At 54.0% G+C, this 12,636-nt stretch overlaps 1 protein-coding gene across 2 annotated transcripts in view; it reads left to right on the top strand.

Moving 5' to 3' along the window:
• TTC28 (tetratricopeptide repeat domain 28) overlaps window positions 1-12,636 on the top strand; it is a 412,509-nt gene that overhangs the window by 382,990 nt on the left and 16,883 nt on the right. For both annotated transcript variants that reach the window (XM_014787030.2, XM_087424020.1), the window contains 2 exons: window positions 7,806-7,985; window positions 10,082-10,802. In XM_014787030.2, coding sequence (XP_014642516.1) covers window positions 7,806-7,985; window positions 10,082-10,802 — 901 coding nt within the window. The remainder of the gene's footprint in view (window positions 1-7,805; window positions 7,986-10,081; window positions 10,803-12,636) is intronic.

A 12,636-nucleotide genomic window follows, 5' to 3' on the forward strand; every position in this document is an offset into this window, starting at 1 on the left:
ACAGCACCGTCAGCCCGCTGCCAGACAGAGCCAGACCCTTCTCCACATTTTCAATGAAAATACAAATCAAAAGCGAAAGTCCAAGATTATGAGTCACTGACGCTTCAAGACTAAAACGATTAGCCTCTTCACATGGGCCTTATAATTATTTGAACAACTGCCTTTGTTTAGCCGCAGTCCTGTTGCTAAGGGACTAGGTCAGACAATATGAAAAGTGGAACAGAATAATATTTTACCGTAGGCTTGCACCAGTATTTGATTTAATTTGGCTTAAGGGAAGCGCTGTCGTGGCTCTTTCCTGGAACCACGCTGCCCTTGGCTGTCAGGATGGCGCGAGCACGTCCACTTCTCTGAGGAAGACCCACTTACATCTGCACGTGAGCCATCAGCAAACATTAAGTCAAGTCCTGTCTGATACCCAAAGGAGAAAGTGTCACCAAAGAAGCGTTGCAAGTGTTTGGTGTGAAAGGGAATGGGACCCTGTTTGTGTCCATGGATTTGTTTTTTTGTGTGTGAAGATCAGCCCTGAGCTAACATCTGATGCCAATCCTCCTCTTTTTGCTGAGGAAGACTGGCCCTGCACTAACATCTGTGCCCATCTTCCTCTACTTTATATGGGACGCCACCACAGCATGGCTTGACAAGCGGTGCATCAGTGCGCGCCTGGGATCCGAACCTGCAAACCCTGGGCCACCGAAGCAGAGTGCGCGCATTTAACCACTGCGCCACCGGGCCGGCCCCCTCCATGGATTTGCTTTTAATCAAATTAGAGTGAAGGACAGTAACCCATCCCTGTGAACCTGGCTCTCTCTGCTTGTGGTGAAAGACAGATCCTGGACCAGCCTTGTCCTCACAGTGGGAACACACAGAACCATGCGCCAGCCACGGTGTCCTGGGGGCTGTGGGGCTGCTCTCCTGAGTCTGCTCGCTCTCTCACGTCCCACTGTGCTCCCTCAGTTTGCAGACGGGGGTTTCATCCAAAGCCAGGAACCAGATTTAGAACAGGAAATTCCCTAGGATTTGGTCAAATCACTCTTTAAAGGTCCAGATTTGGGGACTTTCAGGATCCTTGGAGTTTGGACTCATTCTAGTTATAGTCTCTGTCATCCGTTTCATTATTTCCCTTAATTTAAATTTCCTGTTTCCTATATTTGCAGTCTTAAAAATCAAGGACAGGTAGCAAGAGTGAATGACTTTGATCAGAAAGAAAAGGACCCCTTGTCCACCTCTGCTCTTGATTAATGAGACTACCTGTGTAAGTGGAGTTACCTGTTTCAGGACCCTAGAAACTTACTTACAACTTGCTGTTCATGTCGTTAGGTTGGTAAACTGCCTTCCTAAACACGGGAGCTCCAGAAATTCACCCAAGACCTATCATCTAAGAACCGCAAGGCAGGAGTCTGGCTCTGCCAAGGGCTCAGCCATAAGGAGAGCTTGGCTTTGGCTGGCTCATGACTGTAATTACTGCTCTGGGGGAAAATGACTCTTGCAAAATCAAGTAGCGTGATAAACCAGCTTACCCTAGAACCGATGCCCTGGGAGATGAGACTGACCGATCAGATGGCTGTTTTCTAAATAGATTGGTGGGTGTGGAGATAGCCAGGGAATATTGTCCACAGAAACAGTCAGACCTACACTCCAGAATGTGGAAGGAGCATGAGGCCCTTGAGACTGGTGTGCGTGCTCGGGGCTGGCAGCCCCACCGCCAGGCTGTCTAATTGATTTCTGATTGAGACATCTGTAGTGATATTCAAATGAGGACAGACGTCACCATTTCCACAACTGATTAGGAGAAGGAAAAATTGAGGCAATTATTCGCAAGCTGTCTGTGCCACTGGAACGGATGGTGAGAACACCCAGACTAATCAGCGAGTTCCCGCGTGGTAAGTGGTGTTCTCACCTGGGTCAGCGCTGTTGAGTGAGAGGCATCTGGGTTCTGGCTCTGTGCAGCAGCCGTCTCAGCCCTACCCGGGGCAGGTTCCGGGTAAGCTGAGGCACTCCTGCCTCTGAGGGTGTGGGGGCTTATTTTAACCAGGCCAGCCAAGAGATGGAGGGTCCCTACCGCACGCAGGCTCCTGCAGCATGCGCAGACCCTTTGGCTGATTTGACTGAGGCTGGACCCTGGGGTCAGGCAGGCCCCTCTGGCTCTTGCTGGCCATTGGTCATGTTTCTCCAGCACCTGAATTCCTCACCCCTCCCCCTTCTTAGGTTCTTCAGGCAAACCAGTGGTTTGTTATTTAGTTGGCCAAAGAACACAATTGAGCAAGTTGAATTTTTACTGTTGCATTTCGTTGGAGTACAGTGTCTATGATCTTGGTAGATCTTAGTCATGGTTTGAGGGTTATTTCCAACAGGTATGTGATATTTGCTGAAACTAGATAACCTATCTGTGACACTAAGATTTCTCAGAAGTATCACAGAAAAGATTCCTCTACCTTAAAAAGTTGTTTGATCAACTCACTCAATCAAAAATGTGAGTCAAGGGAAAAACCTAACCCTGTACCTGGTTCTGGGGTATCCAGATTCCCAGCAGTTCTTTGCTTGTGGAATCCTTGTTGTAGACAGTAAAGTCTGCTTTACCCTAAATCTAATCAGCCCAAAAGCTCACAGACCCAGGAGTTTTCTTTCTCTCCCCCATGGTGACCAGGGATGTTTATTCCCCTGCCCTGTGATGCTGTAAAACTCTGAGAGGCCTCCTGTGTCCTCCTGTGAAAATGAAACTCCCCAAGTATGGAGGGTGTAGGCTGATGCTTTGAACCCTGGTGATGTGCATGGAGCACATGGTTCTTAAGCCAGAAGTCAGGACACATGTGACATCACATTTGATTTCAGTGCTTTCTGAACAGTTCAGGACCCCTGGTCACCATGAGTAGATATAGGAGATCCCCACTGACCAAAACGGTGATCAAATCAGAGTTCACCACCCAAGCGAACATTCGGGCTCTGTGGGGTTGCCTGGGAGAACGACAGACGCAGAAACCTGACTTCAGGGTAACTGCTTGGTGGTGGATTTCACAGGTGTCAGGTGTTGTGGACACTCAGTAAACAGCTGTGGATGATGGCAGTGGTGACCTGAGGATGAGAGGGATGGTGGTGACATCGGTCTCTCTTAGTCCCTGGGCTAAAATCTGGAGCTGGATGCTTATAAATGGATGTTTATAAACACTGGAGGGAAAGGGAGTGAGTTGAACTGGCAAAATGACGGAGACCCAGGGGAAAAGAATAGTATAAATAATAGGGCCTGTGTTCACCTTATTTCAAGCACCTGAAGACAGTGGTGAATTTACATTTGACCAGTATATACCAGTGCCCTGAGGGTGCCAGGCATGGTGCCCCACACACTGCTACAGCTGGCTTTGCCCCACAGGCCTGTGAGGTAACGGACGTGAGTGCTGTCTTGTGGGTTTGGCAACTGAGGTACCGGGAGGTGAGTGTCTTGTCGACATGCTCAGAACCATCCCCCACCCCCAACCCTCACCACGCACCCCGCGATCTGGCAATTCCAGGTCAGCGAGTGCTCCCAACACAGCCAGATGACCCAGACCCCATGGCAAAGGCCTCTCCCTGGAATGCGCCTTCCCTTCCTGGTCACTAGACAAGGCTTTCCATCCTTTCAAGCCCAGCTAGACAGAGTCTGAGTCTGGTCACACAGTAGGTTAACCAGGGGAAGTTTAAGATCAAGATTTATTCCCTGTGCTAAAGGAGTAACTCTAAGGTAGAAGGAAATTCTGTATGGTTCTCTTGGGCTGAGGGGGCAAACTCAAGAAAGAACAAACTCTGAAGAAGGTGGGGTCCAGCCCCCCGCAGAGCAGAGACGTTTGCTGGTTTGGCCAGGCCGCAGCCAGTCTAGAGTTACTGGGCCAGCAACAGGCCACCCTCTGAGTGCAGGCAGGAGGCCAGGCAGTGAGCTGCCCATGGCAAGGGTGAGTGGGAGTCCGGGCATCCCAGGGGACAGGAGGCCTGCGGAGTGCACGGATTGCCCGGGCCTGGTTTCCGTGCAGAGAGGGCTGTGGGAAGGTTATCTCCAGGCCGAGAGTGCAAGGTCGCAGAGGGCCCACGTTCTGGGCTTCCCTGGATGTCCTCACACATGCACTGCAGACCTAGGCTGGCAGGAGAGCCCCATGCAGTGCCCCTCAGTGCCCTCCATTGAGGATGCGCCCCACTGTGCTCACGGGACAGAGCTGGCTGTGGGAATGCAGCCTATCGCCGGAGCAGGTGTTGACCCGGCGTCGGGAGCTGGGAGCAATGTAAACTGATAACAGCCGCCCAGAGCCACCAACAGGATGCCCACTGCCCGCCCCTTCTAAAGAACTCTCCCTTGGCAAAGACTGGGCTTGAGCCACATCCGCTCACTGTCAGGACTCCCTCCTGGGGCACCCCGTCTCTCCCCACTCCATCCCGGGGCCTGGCCCGCAGTGAGCTCTCCAGTGTATTTGCTGCCTGGACTCGCACTGCAACGGGTGGGGTCCCAGTCCAGCGGTGAGAGTGAAGGGTGCCCCTGGGGGAAGAGACAGATTTTAGTACACCTGGCCTCCTTGTCTTGTTCCACTTCAAAGATCCATTTCTAGAAACTGTAGAGGTCAGAAAGTCCGAGTCTGTGCTGGAATTGTTGGGACTCTGTTAGTTGCAAGTGTCGGGCTGATGCTGAGCCCTTTTATCTTTCAAACCCAGAACATAAGAAGCCAGCAAATACCCTTTCTAGACTGACACACGGAGGCGCAGAGGCGCATTTCCTCGAATCGTCTCTTCTTTTCCATCTAACAGATGACACATAATTTGGATAGAGACATCACTTTGTTTTCTGTTCTCAAGTTCACATTGGATTGTAGCTAATCTTCCAGTACAAGGACAATGCTTGTATATCCTAGAGGCAGAATTCAGACGACAGTTTCCAGGGTATCTTTTCCAACATGTTCGATCAGTTTTGCCAGTGCCTTTTAACTGGAGTTGTCAGTCTGCCGTGCACCTGTCTGCTCACAAGCCGGTCTGCTGTCACCCGCCTCCTTCCATACTGCCCGGACAGGGGTCCCATTTGGCGCCAGCTTAGTACCAGCGATGAGGCACTGTCCTGGGAGGACCAGACCTATGAATTGGGATATGCAGTTCAGAGAACAGTCTCCCAATCTCTGAGGCTAGAATTTCAGAGGCTTTTCTCTCTCCTCACCACTAAGGTCACTCTTCACCAAGTCCTGGCAAGTCTCCTTGTCCCCTTCTCTCGGCATGCGTCTCCTTGTCTGTATTACCGTGCACGGCCCCATCTCCTGTGATGCAAGCTGCCTCTGAGTGCTTCATTGGAGGTTCCTCAGCAGAGGACACATGGCAGGTCCGTGCAGCATATAAGAGCCACACCTTCTTGCCTGACCTGGGGGCCCTCCACAGTCTGGCTCCCATGTCCCTCTCCAGCTTTGCCCTCCGTTTATCCCACAGGCCTCTTCTGCCTAGTCTGGGCCTTCCCTAGCCCTCACATGCCAGGGCAGCCTTCTAGTGGGGTGCAGCCTCCTAGTGGGTTCTAGCCTCACGTCCCAGGTCAGCGCTCCCACCCTCTGCAGCTGACATTTTAGACTTCTGCGATGCTGTTATGTTTATACTGTCTCACTCAGTAACGGCTTCTTGTGTACATTTTATTTTTCTGAGCACATGATTGTAAGCTCACAAGTAGGGACTTAGAGTTAGCGGAGTCCCTGCAAAGACATTCTGCCGGTGACCCCGTTCTCTAAACAGCTTCCAGCCTCAGTGTTACGCCTCTTACCTTGCCCAGCACTCCTTGATTTGCCTGCGATATAGGTGCTGTCATGACCAGGGATTTGTCCGAGAGTGGTGTGTGTTCTGATGACATCAGTGACGTGTGGGATGACACCTAACAGAGGTTTATTGGGGTTTGAACCCCAGCAGCAGAGTCCATGCAAGGATGGGGCTGGCATCTCATCCAGACAATGCCTGGTGACCCTGGACCAGCTGAGGATGGGTCCAGTTTTGCACATGGCAGGTGGCCCATGCCCCCACGTTGCCCACATGTCGGGCAGCAGGGCTCTCGCTGAGCAGCCAGCGGTTGTCACTGTCATAGCTGCTGACCCATCAGCAAGGTCAGGGCACCATCAGCCCAGCCGCTCCGATCCAGCTTCCAGGTCCACTTGGCACACTGCAGCAGCCGGTGTGCTGACCTCCAGAGCAGCCTCCCGGTGCCACCTCCGCCTGCTTAGCCAGGCAGGGGCTCAGTGTAGCCCACAGTGGGGACAGCAGGCCCAGGAGCTGACGGCTGGTGTGGAGCACGGCTGTGGGTGCCCAGCCCTCCCCATCTCCCTGTGCCAACCCTGAAACTCATCACAGACAGCACTGGGCTTGCTGTGACACACCCCACTTTTTCATTCCTGGGTTGTACAGCAATTTTTTTATCCCTTCTGGGAAAATAGCTCTTAAAGCAAACAAGAAGAAAACTGACCTAATAATTTTTATTTCTGCTTTTTTTAGATGCATCTAGAACTTAAAAAACAAAAGCCACAGGGCGTTTGTACAGACTGAGTGTCCCGCCAGGCACTTGTCACTTTGGGTTAGCTGAGTTCCTTCTGCCACTCTCCGCCAAGCGCCCGCAGCAGTGCGTCAGACGGATTAGGCGTGCACATTCGCTCCTCTGGAGCACAGCGGCGCCCTAGCGGGCGCTCTGCTTGGTTGACAGGAGGGTGAGGGCCAGGGGAGCCTGGCTGTGACTCTCCCTCAGAGCCAGCGCCATCCCTGAGGCTCAGGGTTGGGCCAGCGCCCCGGGCACACGGTGCTCGCACACGGGTCCCCCGGGGACGTTCTCCCCCTGCAGGCTCCTGGCAGCCTCTCCTTGAGTGCCAGCAGCAGCTTCTGTTTCATCTCTTTATTTACGCTCAGCCTGTGTCTAGGCCAGTTCTCACAATTGTTGCCTACTTATTTTATCAAAATTCATATGGCCTTAGTCTCCATCAGCAATTCTTTTGGAAAGAAATGTGTCTGTAGGGAATGGGAGTGAGGAGGCGTCTGTCTGTCTGCTGTGGTCTGCGTGCGCCCCTCCCTCAGGCCCTTGAGCCGGGCCTCTCCGGAGTGGTGGGTGTCACATCAGTGCGTTGGATTTCCTGGCAGCCCCAGGGGAGCGGGTGGGGGCAGCACCCACAGAACCCGGGGCCAAGGGGCCATCCTCTCCTCAGAGGAGGAGCACAGAGGCCCAGAGGTCATGGGAGGTCCCAGAACGAGGAGCCCTTCTCCTCCAGGGGGTGGCATCCAGTTCCCAAACCTTCTGTCCACACTCTGGTTTTCTAGCCTATTGCCCATTGAAATGGACAACACGTCCCACTCCAACTGAGTTCTCACTGCTGTTGTGAGAGGAGTCATGCCTGCACTGCTCTTAGGGTCTCTGCCACACTGCACCCCCTGCCCTGGTCCTTGGGGCACAGCATGACTCGCAGAGCTCTTTCTGTTCAACTGCACTTTGCATTAATTCCCTGCCTCCTATAGAAACATCTGGATCTACTGGGATCTACTGGATCTCCTTGTCTTTGTGGGACATCCCCCTCCAGTGCTGGTGACCCTGGTCTCCTGCCTGCTCTGTGGACTTGAAGAGACTGTCCTCTAACCTCCTTCTCGGGGCCTGTGAGGCAGGCAGAAGCCCCCTCTTGGTGGTGCTCCCATAGGCAGCGCCCCAACCCATCACCCACCCTCCCACGCGGACCCTTTGGATCTGCCAGGTCCTTCCTGGGCATGTTTCGGTCCATTGCTCAGGACTGGCCTGGCGTGTGCAAGCCCCACCCTGTCGGGCCCTGTGTCAGCGCTCCGTGCTTGCTCTGCAGGGCCTGATGCACTCCAGCGGCCCCGTCGGCCGGCACCGGCAGCTCATCCTGGTTCTGGAGGGGGAGCTCTACCTCATCCCTTTCGCCCTCCTGAAGGGAAGCTCCTCCAATGAGTACCTCTACGAGCGCTTCGCCCTCATCGCCGTCCCTTCCATCCGCTCCCTCAGCCCACAGTCCAAGGTAAGGCTCACAGCACGCTTGTGGGGGCCTTGCTCTTGGGGTCCTCGAGGCACGGTCTCTCTGGCCAAACTGGGCTACCAAGGGATAGGATGTGAACTCTTCAGAATGTTAATTCTACAGCTTGCAGCTGGGTAGGATGAATTTAGATCTGTCCCGAGGTAGGGGGACAGCCCTCCTGACCCCTGACAGTTCTTTGCTGCCTCAAAAAGCCAAGATTTGTGTCATTTCTCTCTAAATTTCTTTGCTGTGACATCAGGGTTGTGAGCTACATGAAGGCACTAAGTCAGGCTTGAGGGCGGGCCAAGTATCCGAGGAAGCTGGTTACCCACCATCAAGCATGACCCCAGTGAGGTGCAGCCATCGCCACGCTCACCCCACCCTCGAGCTGACCACTGACTGGGCGCCAAGTCTGCCAGCAGAGGGGCCACAGGCGGGGATGGCAGACAAATAAGATTAGTGTCAAGTGGGAAAGAGTCCCACAGGCCAACTAAGAACTGAAAACAAATGAGGCGGCTTGCAGGGAATAGGCGGGGATCTGAGTCTCATTCAGCAAAAAATCAGCATGGGAAGAAACATTTGAAAATCAAGAGGGCGACAGTGGGCCATCCACAGAGGCACGGGTCTACCCCACAGCCACCCTAGGCCTTGCCCATCTCATGAGAGAGCCTTTTGAGCAACCCTGAATCCTCTTCTGCGTCTCCAAACGCGCTCAGAGACCCTGAAACCCTGGCTTCCTTCTGACCTCTCATGGCCCCCGGCGCTCCCCACCCACCTGGCACTGCCCTTGCAGCATCCGCACCTGCCCCAGGCGCAGGAGGGGCAGGAACTGCTCCGTCATCAAACTTGAAAATGCTCTCATGCTGCAAGCTGCTCTCAGAGCCCCTCAGGCCACCAGGTGGGGCTCGGTCACACGGGCCTCCTCACAGTGGGAGCCAGTGGTTTAGGAACCAGGCCCCTAAGCCCTGGGTGTGGGTGCCACCTACGGGACCTGCTTCAGCCTCCATTGACCTTAGTCATTGGCATGGTTCAAACCAGGTCAGTTTCTGCCTCACAGGGTCTTAGAGATCTTAGTTTTGACTGTTTTTGTTGCCGAATTGTACCGTTCTCATGGGAGAGAATTAGTTCAAAGTGAAAAATGATTTTCTCTGAGTTTTTCCCGTGTCTGTGGTTGACTGTGAAACCCAGACGCAGAGCGAGCTGGCCTCATCGGGTGCGGTCCCGCACACGGGGTCGGCTCACGGCGCCTGCTGCAGGAGCACCCTGGGGATCAGTGATCGCCCGTGTGAAGGGAGCCTTGTGTTGATGACAACAGTAAGCTGGCTGTTTGCCAACTTCACCAGGGAATGGAAGAGTCCTGTCTCCTGACAGGCTCCTGAGTTTAAGGTGTCACCAAGCAGAGGCACCAAAAAGTTATTTTGAAATAATTTGATACTTGATCTTTCCCAAAAAGCATCAAAAGGCACCATGGGGGAAAATCAGAACTTTGTTAGACTTCTTTATGCTGATTTTATAATTCAATGATGTTTTTATTTTGCAGTGCGTAAAGCGGAAGGGAACACTCATCTTTTCAGTATGTAGTGCCTCTAAAGGGCTTAATTTGCCCTGTCTCCCCTGAGATTGACTTGCTTTTTGCACAGTTTAAACACAGTCAGCCCTGCAAGCCCTGACTCATCAGGAATGGGTTTCCCCTTCCCTAGGAACACACGGGGAGGTCTGTGGGAGTGAAAGACTCGGGGCAGGCTGACCGCACAGACCCTCACCTCCTCCACATTCCATCCCCTCAGTGCCTCCTCCCGCAGGCCTCCCCGGGGCTTGACAAACAGGAAGGGTCCTTGCTACCGTCCAGTCCTGGTTATTTTCCAGAGCTTGTCATAGCAGGTGTGCTTCTCAGTAAGACGTGCACTCGTGTCAGAAAGGTGTGGAGAATTAGAGTGGACAAGGTTACTGGGAGAACAGGTGGAGTCAAGCTAGACCCAGCCCTGACCACAGAGCTGGCCGTCCTTATGCTCTGGAGAAGCCCGCTGTGCAGCCAGCCGCTGCCGGGCAGCCTGGCCACTGTCTGACGGGCAGTCTGCTTGTCTCTCTTCCCCTCCTAGTCGCACCTGAGGAAGAACCCACCCACGTACTCCAGCTCCACATCCATGGCGGCTGTCGTTGGCAACCCCAAGCTCCCGTCAGCAGTGATGGACAGGTGGCTGTGGGGACCAATGCCATCGGCCGAGGAGGAGGCCTACATGGTGTCAGAGCTGCTGGGCTGCCAGCCCTTGGTGGGCAGTGTGGCCACCAAAGAGAGAGTCATGAGTGCCCTGACCCAAGCCGAGTGCGTCCACTTTGCCACCCACATCTCTTGGAAGCTGTCGGCCTTGGTCCTCACGCCCAGCGTGGATGGCAACCCTGCCAGCAGCAAGAGCTCCTTCGGCCACCCCTACACAATCCCTGAGTCCCTGCGGGTACAGGACGACGCCAGCGATGGGGAGAGCATCTCAGACTGCCCGCCCCTGCAGGAGCTGCTGCTCACGGCCGCTGACGTCCTGGACCTGCGCCTTCCCGTGAAGCTGGTGGTCCTCGGCTCCTCTCAGGAGTCCACTGGCAAGGTCACAGCCGACGGGCTCATTGCGCTGACTCGGGCCTTCCTGGCTGCTGGTGCACAGTGTGTCCTTGTGTCTCTGTGGCCTGTGCCCGTGGCTGCTTCCAAGATGTTTCTCCACGCCTTCTACTCGTCCCTGCTGAATGGCCTGAAAACCAGCGCTGCCCTGGGGGAGGCCATGAAGGTGGTGCAGAGCAGCAAGGCCTTCTCGCACCCCTCCAACTGGGCAGGTAGGAGCGCGGGCTGCCAGCTGGCGCCTCTGTCAGTGGGCCTCGGGGGTTGATCCTCACAGCCCCCTGGTGGGATAGGGAGGGCAGAAGGGGGCACTGGGGAAAGGCAGCCTGGGAAGATTCAGGGAGAGAGCCTCATTTGCTGAGACTCTTGCCTTCTGCCAAATCAGTCTTTTATTCCTATGGTATTAAAATAGTCTTTTTGACCAGGGAGCAGCAGAACCGTTTGCCATTGGAATATGAATATAAAACGCCTCTGAAGGTTCGTGTGCACTGGATGACCCATTTTATGGCACCCTCTGTAAAATCCCAACTGTGGGAAAGAGCAGTGTTGTAGAGAGACCCTAGGTTTGATCATCAGAAGACTTGGGTTTGCTCCATGTCCAGGCTGTGTGATCTGAGACAGGTTACTTACTTTCTCTGAAGCTCAGTGTCCTCAGTGATAACAAGGGGATGACAGAGGTGGTGCTGATGATACCTGTCATATTTGAGATGATTTGTGAGGAGTGGGTTGAATGTCCTGCTGTGCGTGAGGTAGTGCATGTTCTGAAGGGCTGACAGCACGTGCTCTGAGTGGGCCTGCTGCAGGGGCACAGAGAGTCTGGGGGTGGAAGGAGGATGTTTCCTGTGACATCTGGTCACAGAAGGCGGCAAGGGACTCTGCCTCTCAGCTCCGTGTGATGACCTATGTCCCCCGGGGTCCCTGTGGGCCCTCCCTGACTGGCCTCAACCCACAGACTCCAAACCCAACTCCAAGCAGTTCTCCCACCCAGCCTCGCACCAGCCGGGGCTGTCTTGCTGACAGCCTCATGGTCCTTCAGTCTGCGGTGTTCTCTCAGAATTGGCCCCTAACATCCCCAGGACACTCCAGAGCGAAGGGAAAGTCCCACCACTGCCGTCACAATGGTACCGACCCATAAAGCAGGGTGTCTTAAACCTTGAGAAACAGAGGAACACCAAAAATACTATCTTCAAATGCTCACATTTTATTGTTTTAATGGCAAAAAATGTACCATGTATATATTTAACAATTTGGAACAAAACGGCATTCACTTTAACTCTTCCTCTCAAAATAAATCCAGCTGACACGTGCCGGTATTGCTGGTGTCATTTCTCAAAGGGAGGCAGGCCCTGAAGTGGAGCCTCAGCGTTCCCAGGCCCAGGTGGCCCGCAAACGCTGAGCCTGCAGGGGCTGGCCACACACGGCCGTGTGCGGGTGCCAGGTGGATGAGCCCTGTTGTTGGGAAATGGAAGCATTTGTCTACTTCACAAACACAACACAGCTGTAGTGTTTTTCAAAAAGGTTCAAGAACATTCAGTTGGTCCAACAGGCCTATTCTTGGGGGCCCTCACCTCGTGGCCATCCCGTCGTCCTGCGAGGTGGAGGGTGGGCAGGACGGAGGGTTTGGGCCTGGCTGTGTTGCTCAACTGCTTCTGCTGTCAGGAGATGCAGAAATCGGAGGCCGTGCTGGGGGTTGCCAGCGTTGTTGTCTGTACTCTCTATGCTCGCGGCAATGAGAAGGGGCTGTGGGCCCTGCGGACTCCCACAGAATGTACTGCAGGGTTTGTGGGAACCTGGCCCCTGGGCTTGGCCATTTATTCCTGACAGGGCCCCTTGCCTCTCTGTGCGGGACCCCCCTCCCTGTCTTCCCAACCTGCTTACAGATGTGGTATGTTTCTCCTTGTTTAGTTTTAGTGACAGACAATATAAAAGTCACAGCTTTGTTCTGGGGAAAACGATGTTTAATGATGCTGTCCTGTTACCCTTGGCTCACTCATTCTCTTAGACAACCCTTTCCCTCCATTATTTGGGGCAGGGTGGTCCTAATGTTGC

The sequence above is a fragment of the Ceratotherium simum genome, chromosome 35 (genome assembly GCF_057802395.1).
Source record: "Ceratotherium simum simum isolate JZ-2026a chromosome 35, ASM5780239v1, whole genome shotgun sequence".
NCBI lineage: Eukaryota > Metazoa > Chordata > Mammalia > Perissodactyla > Rhinocerotidae > Ceratotherium > Ceratotherium simum.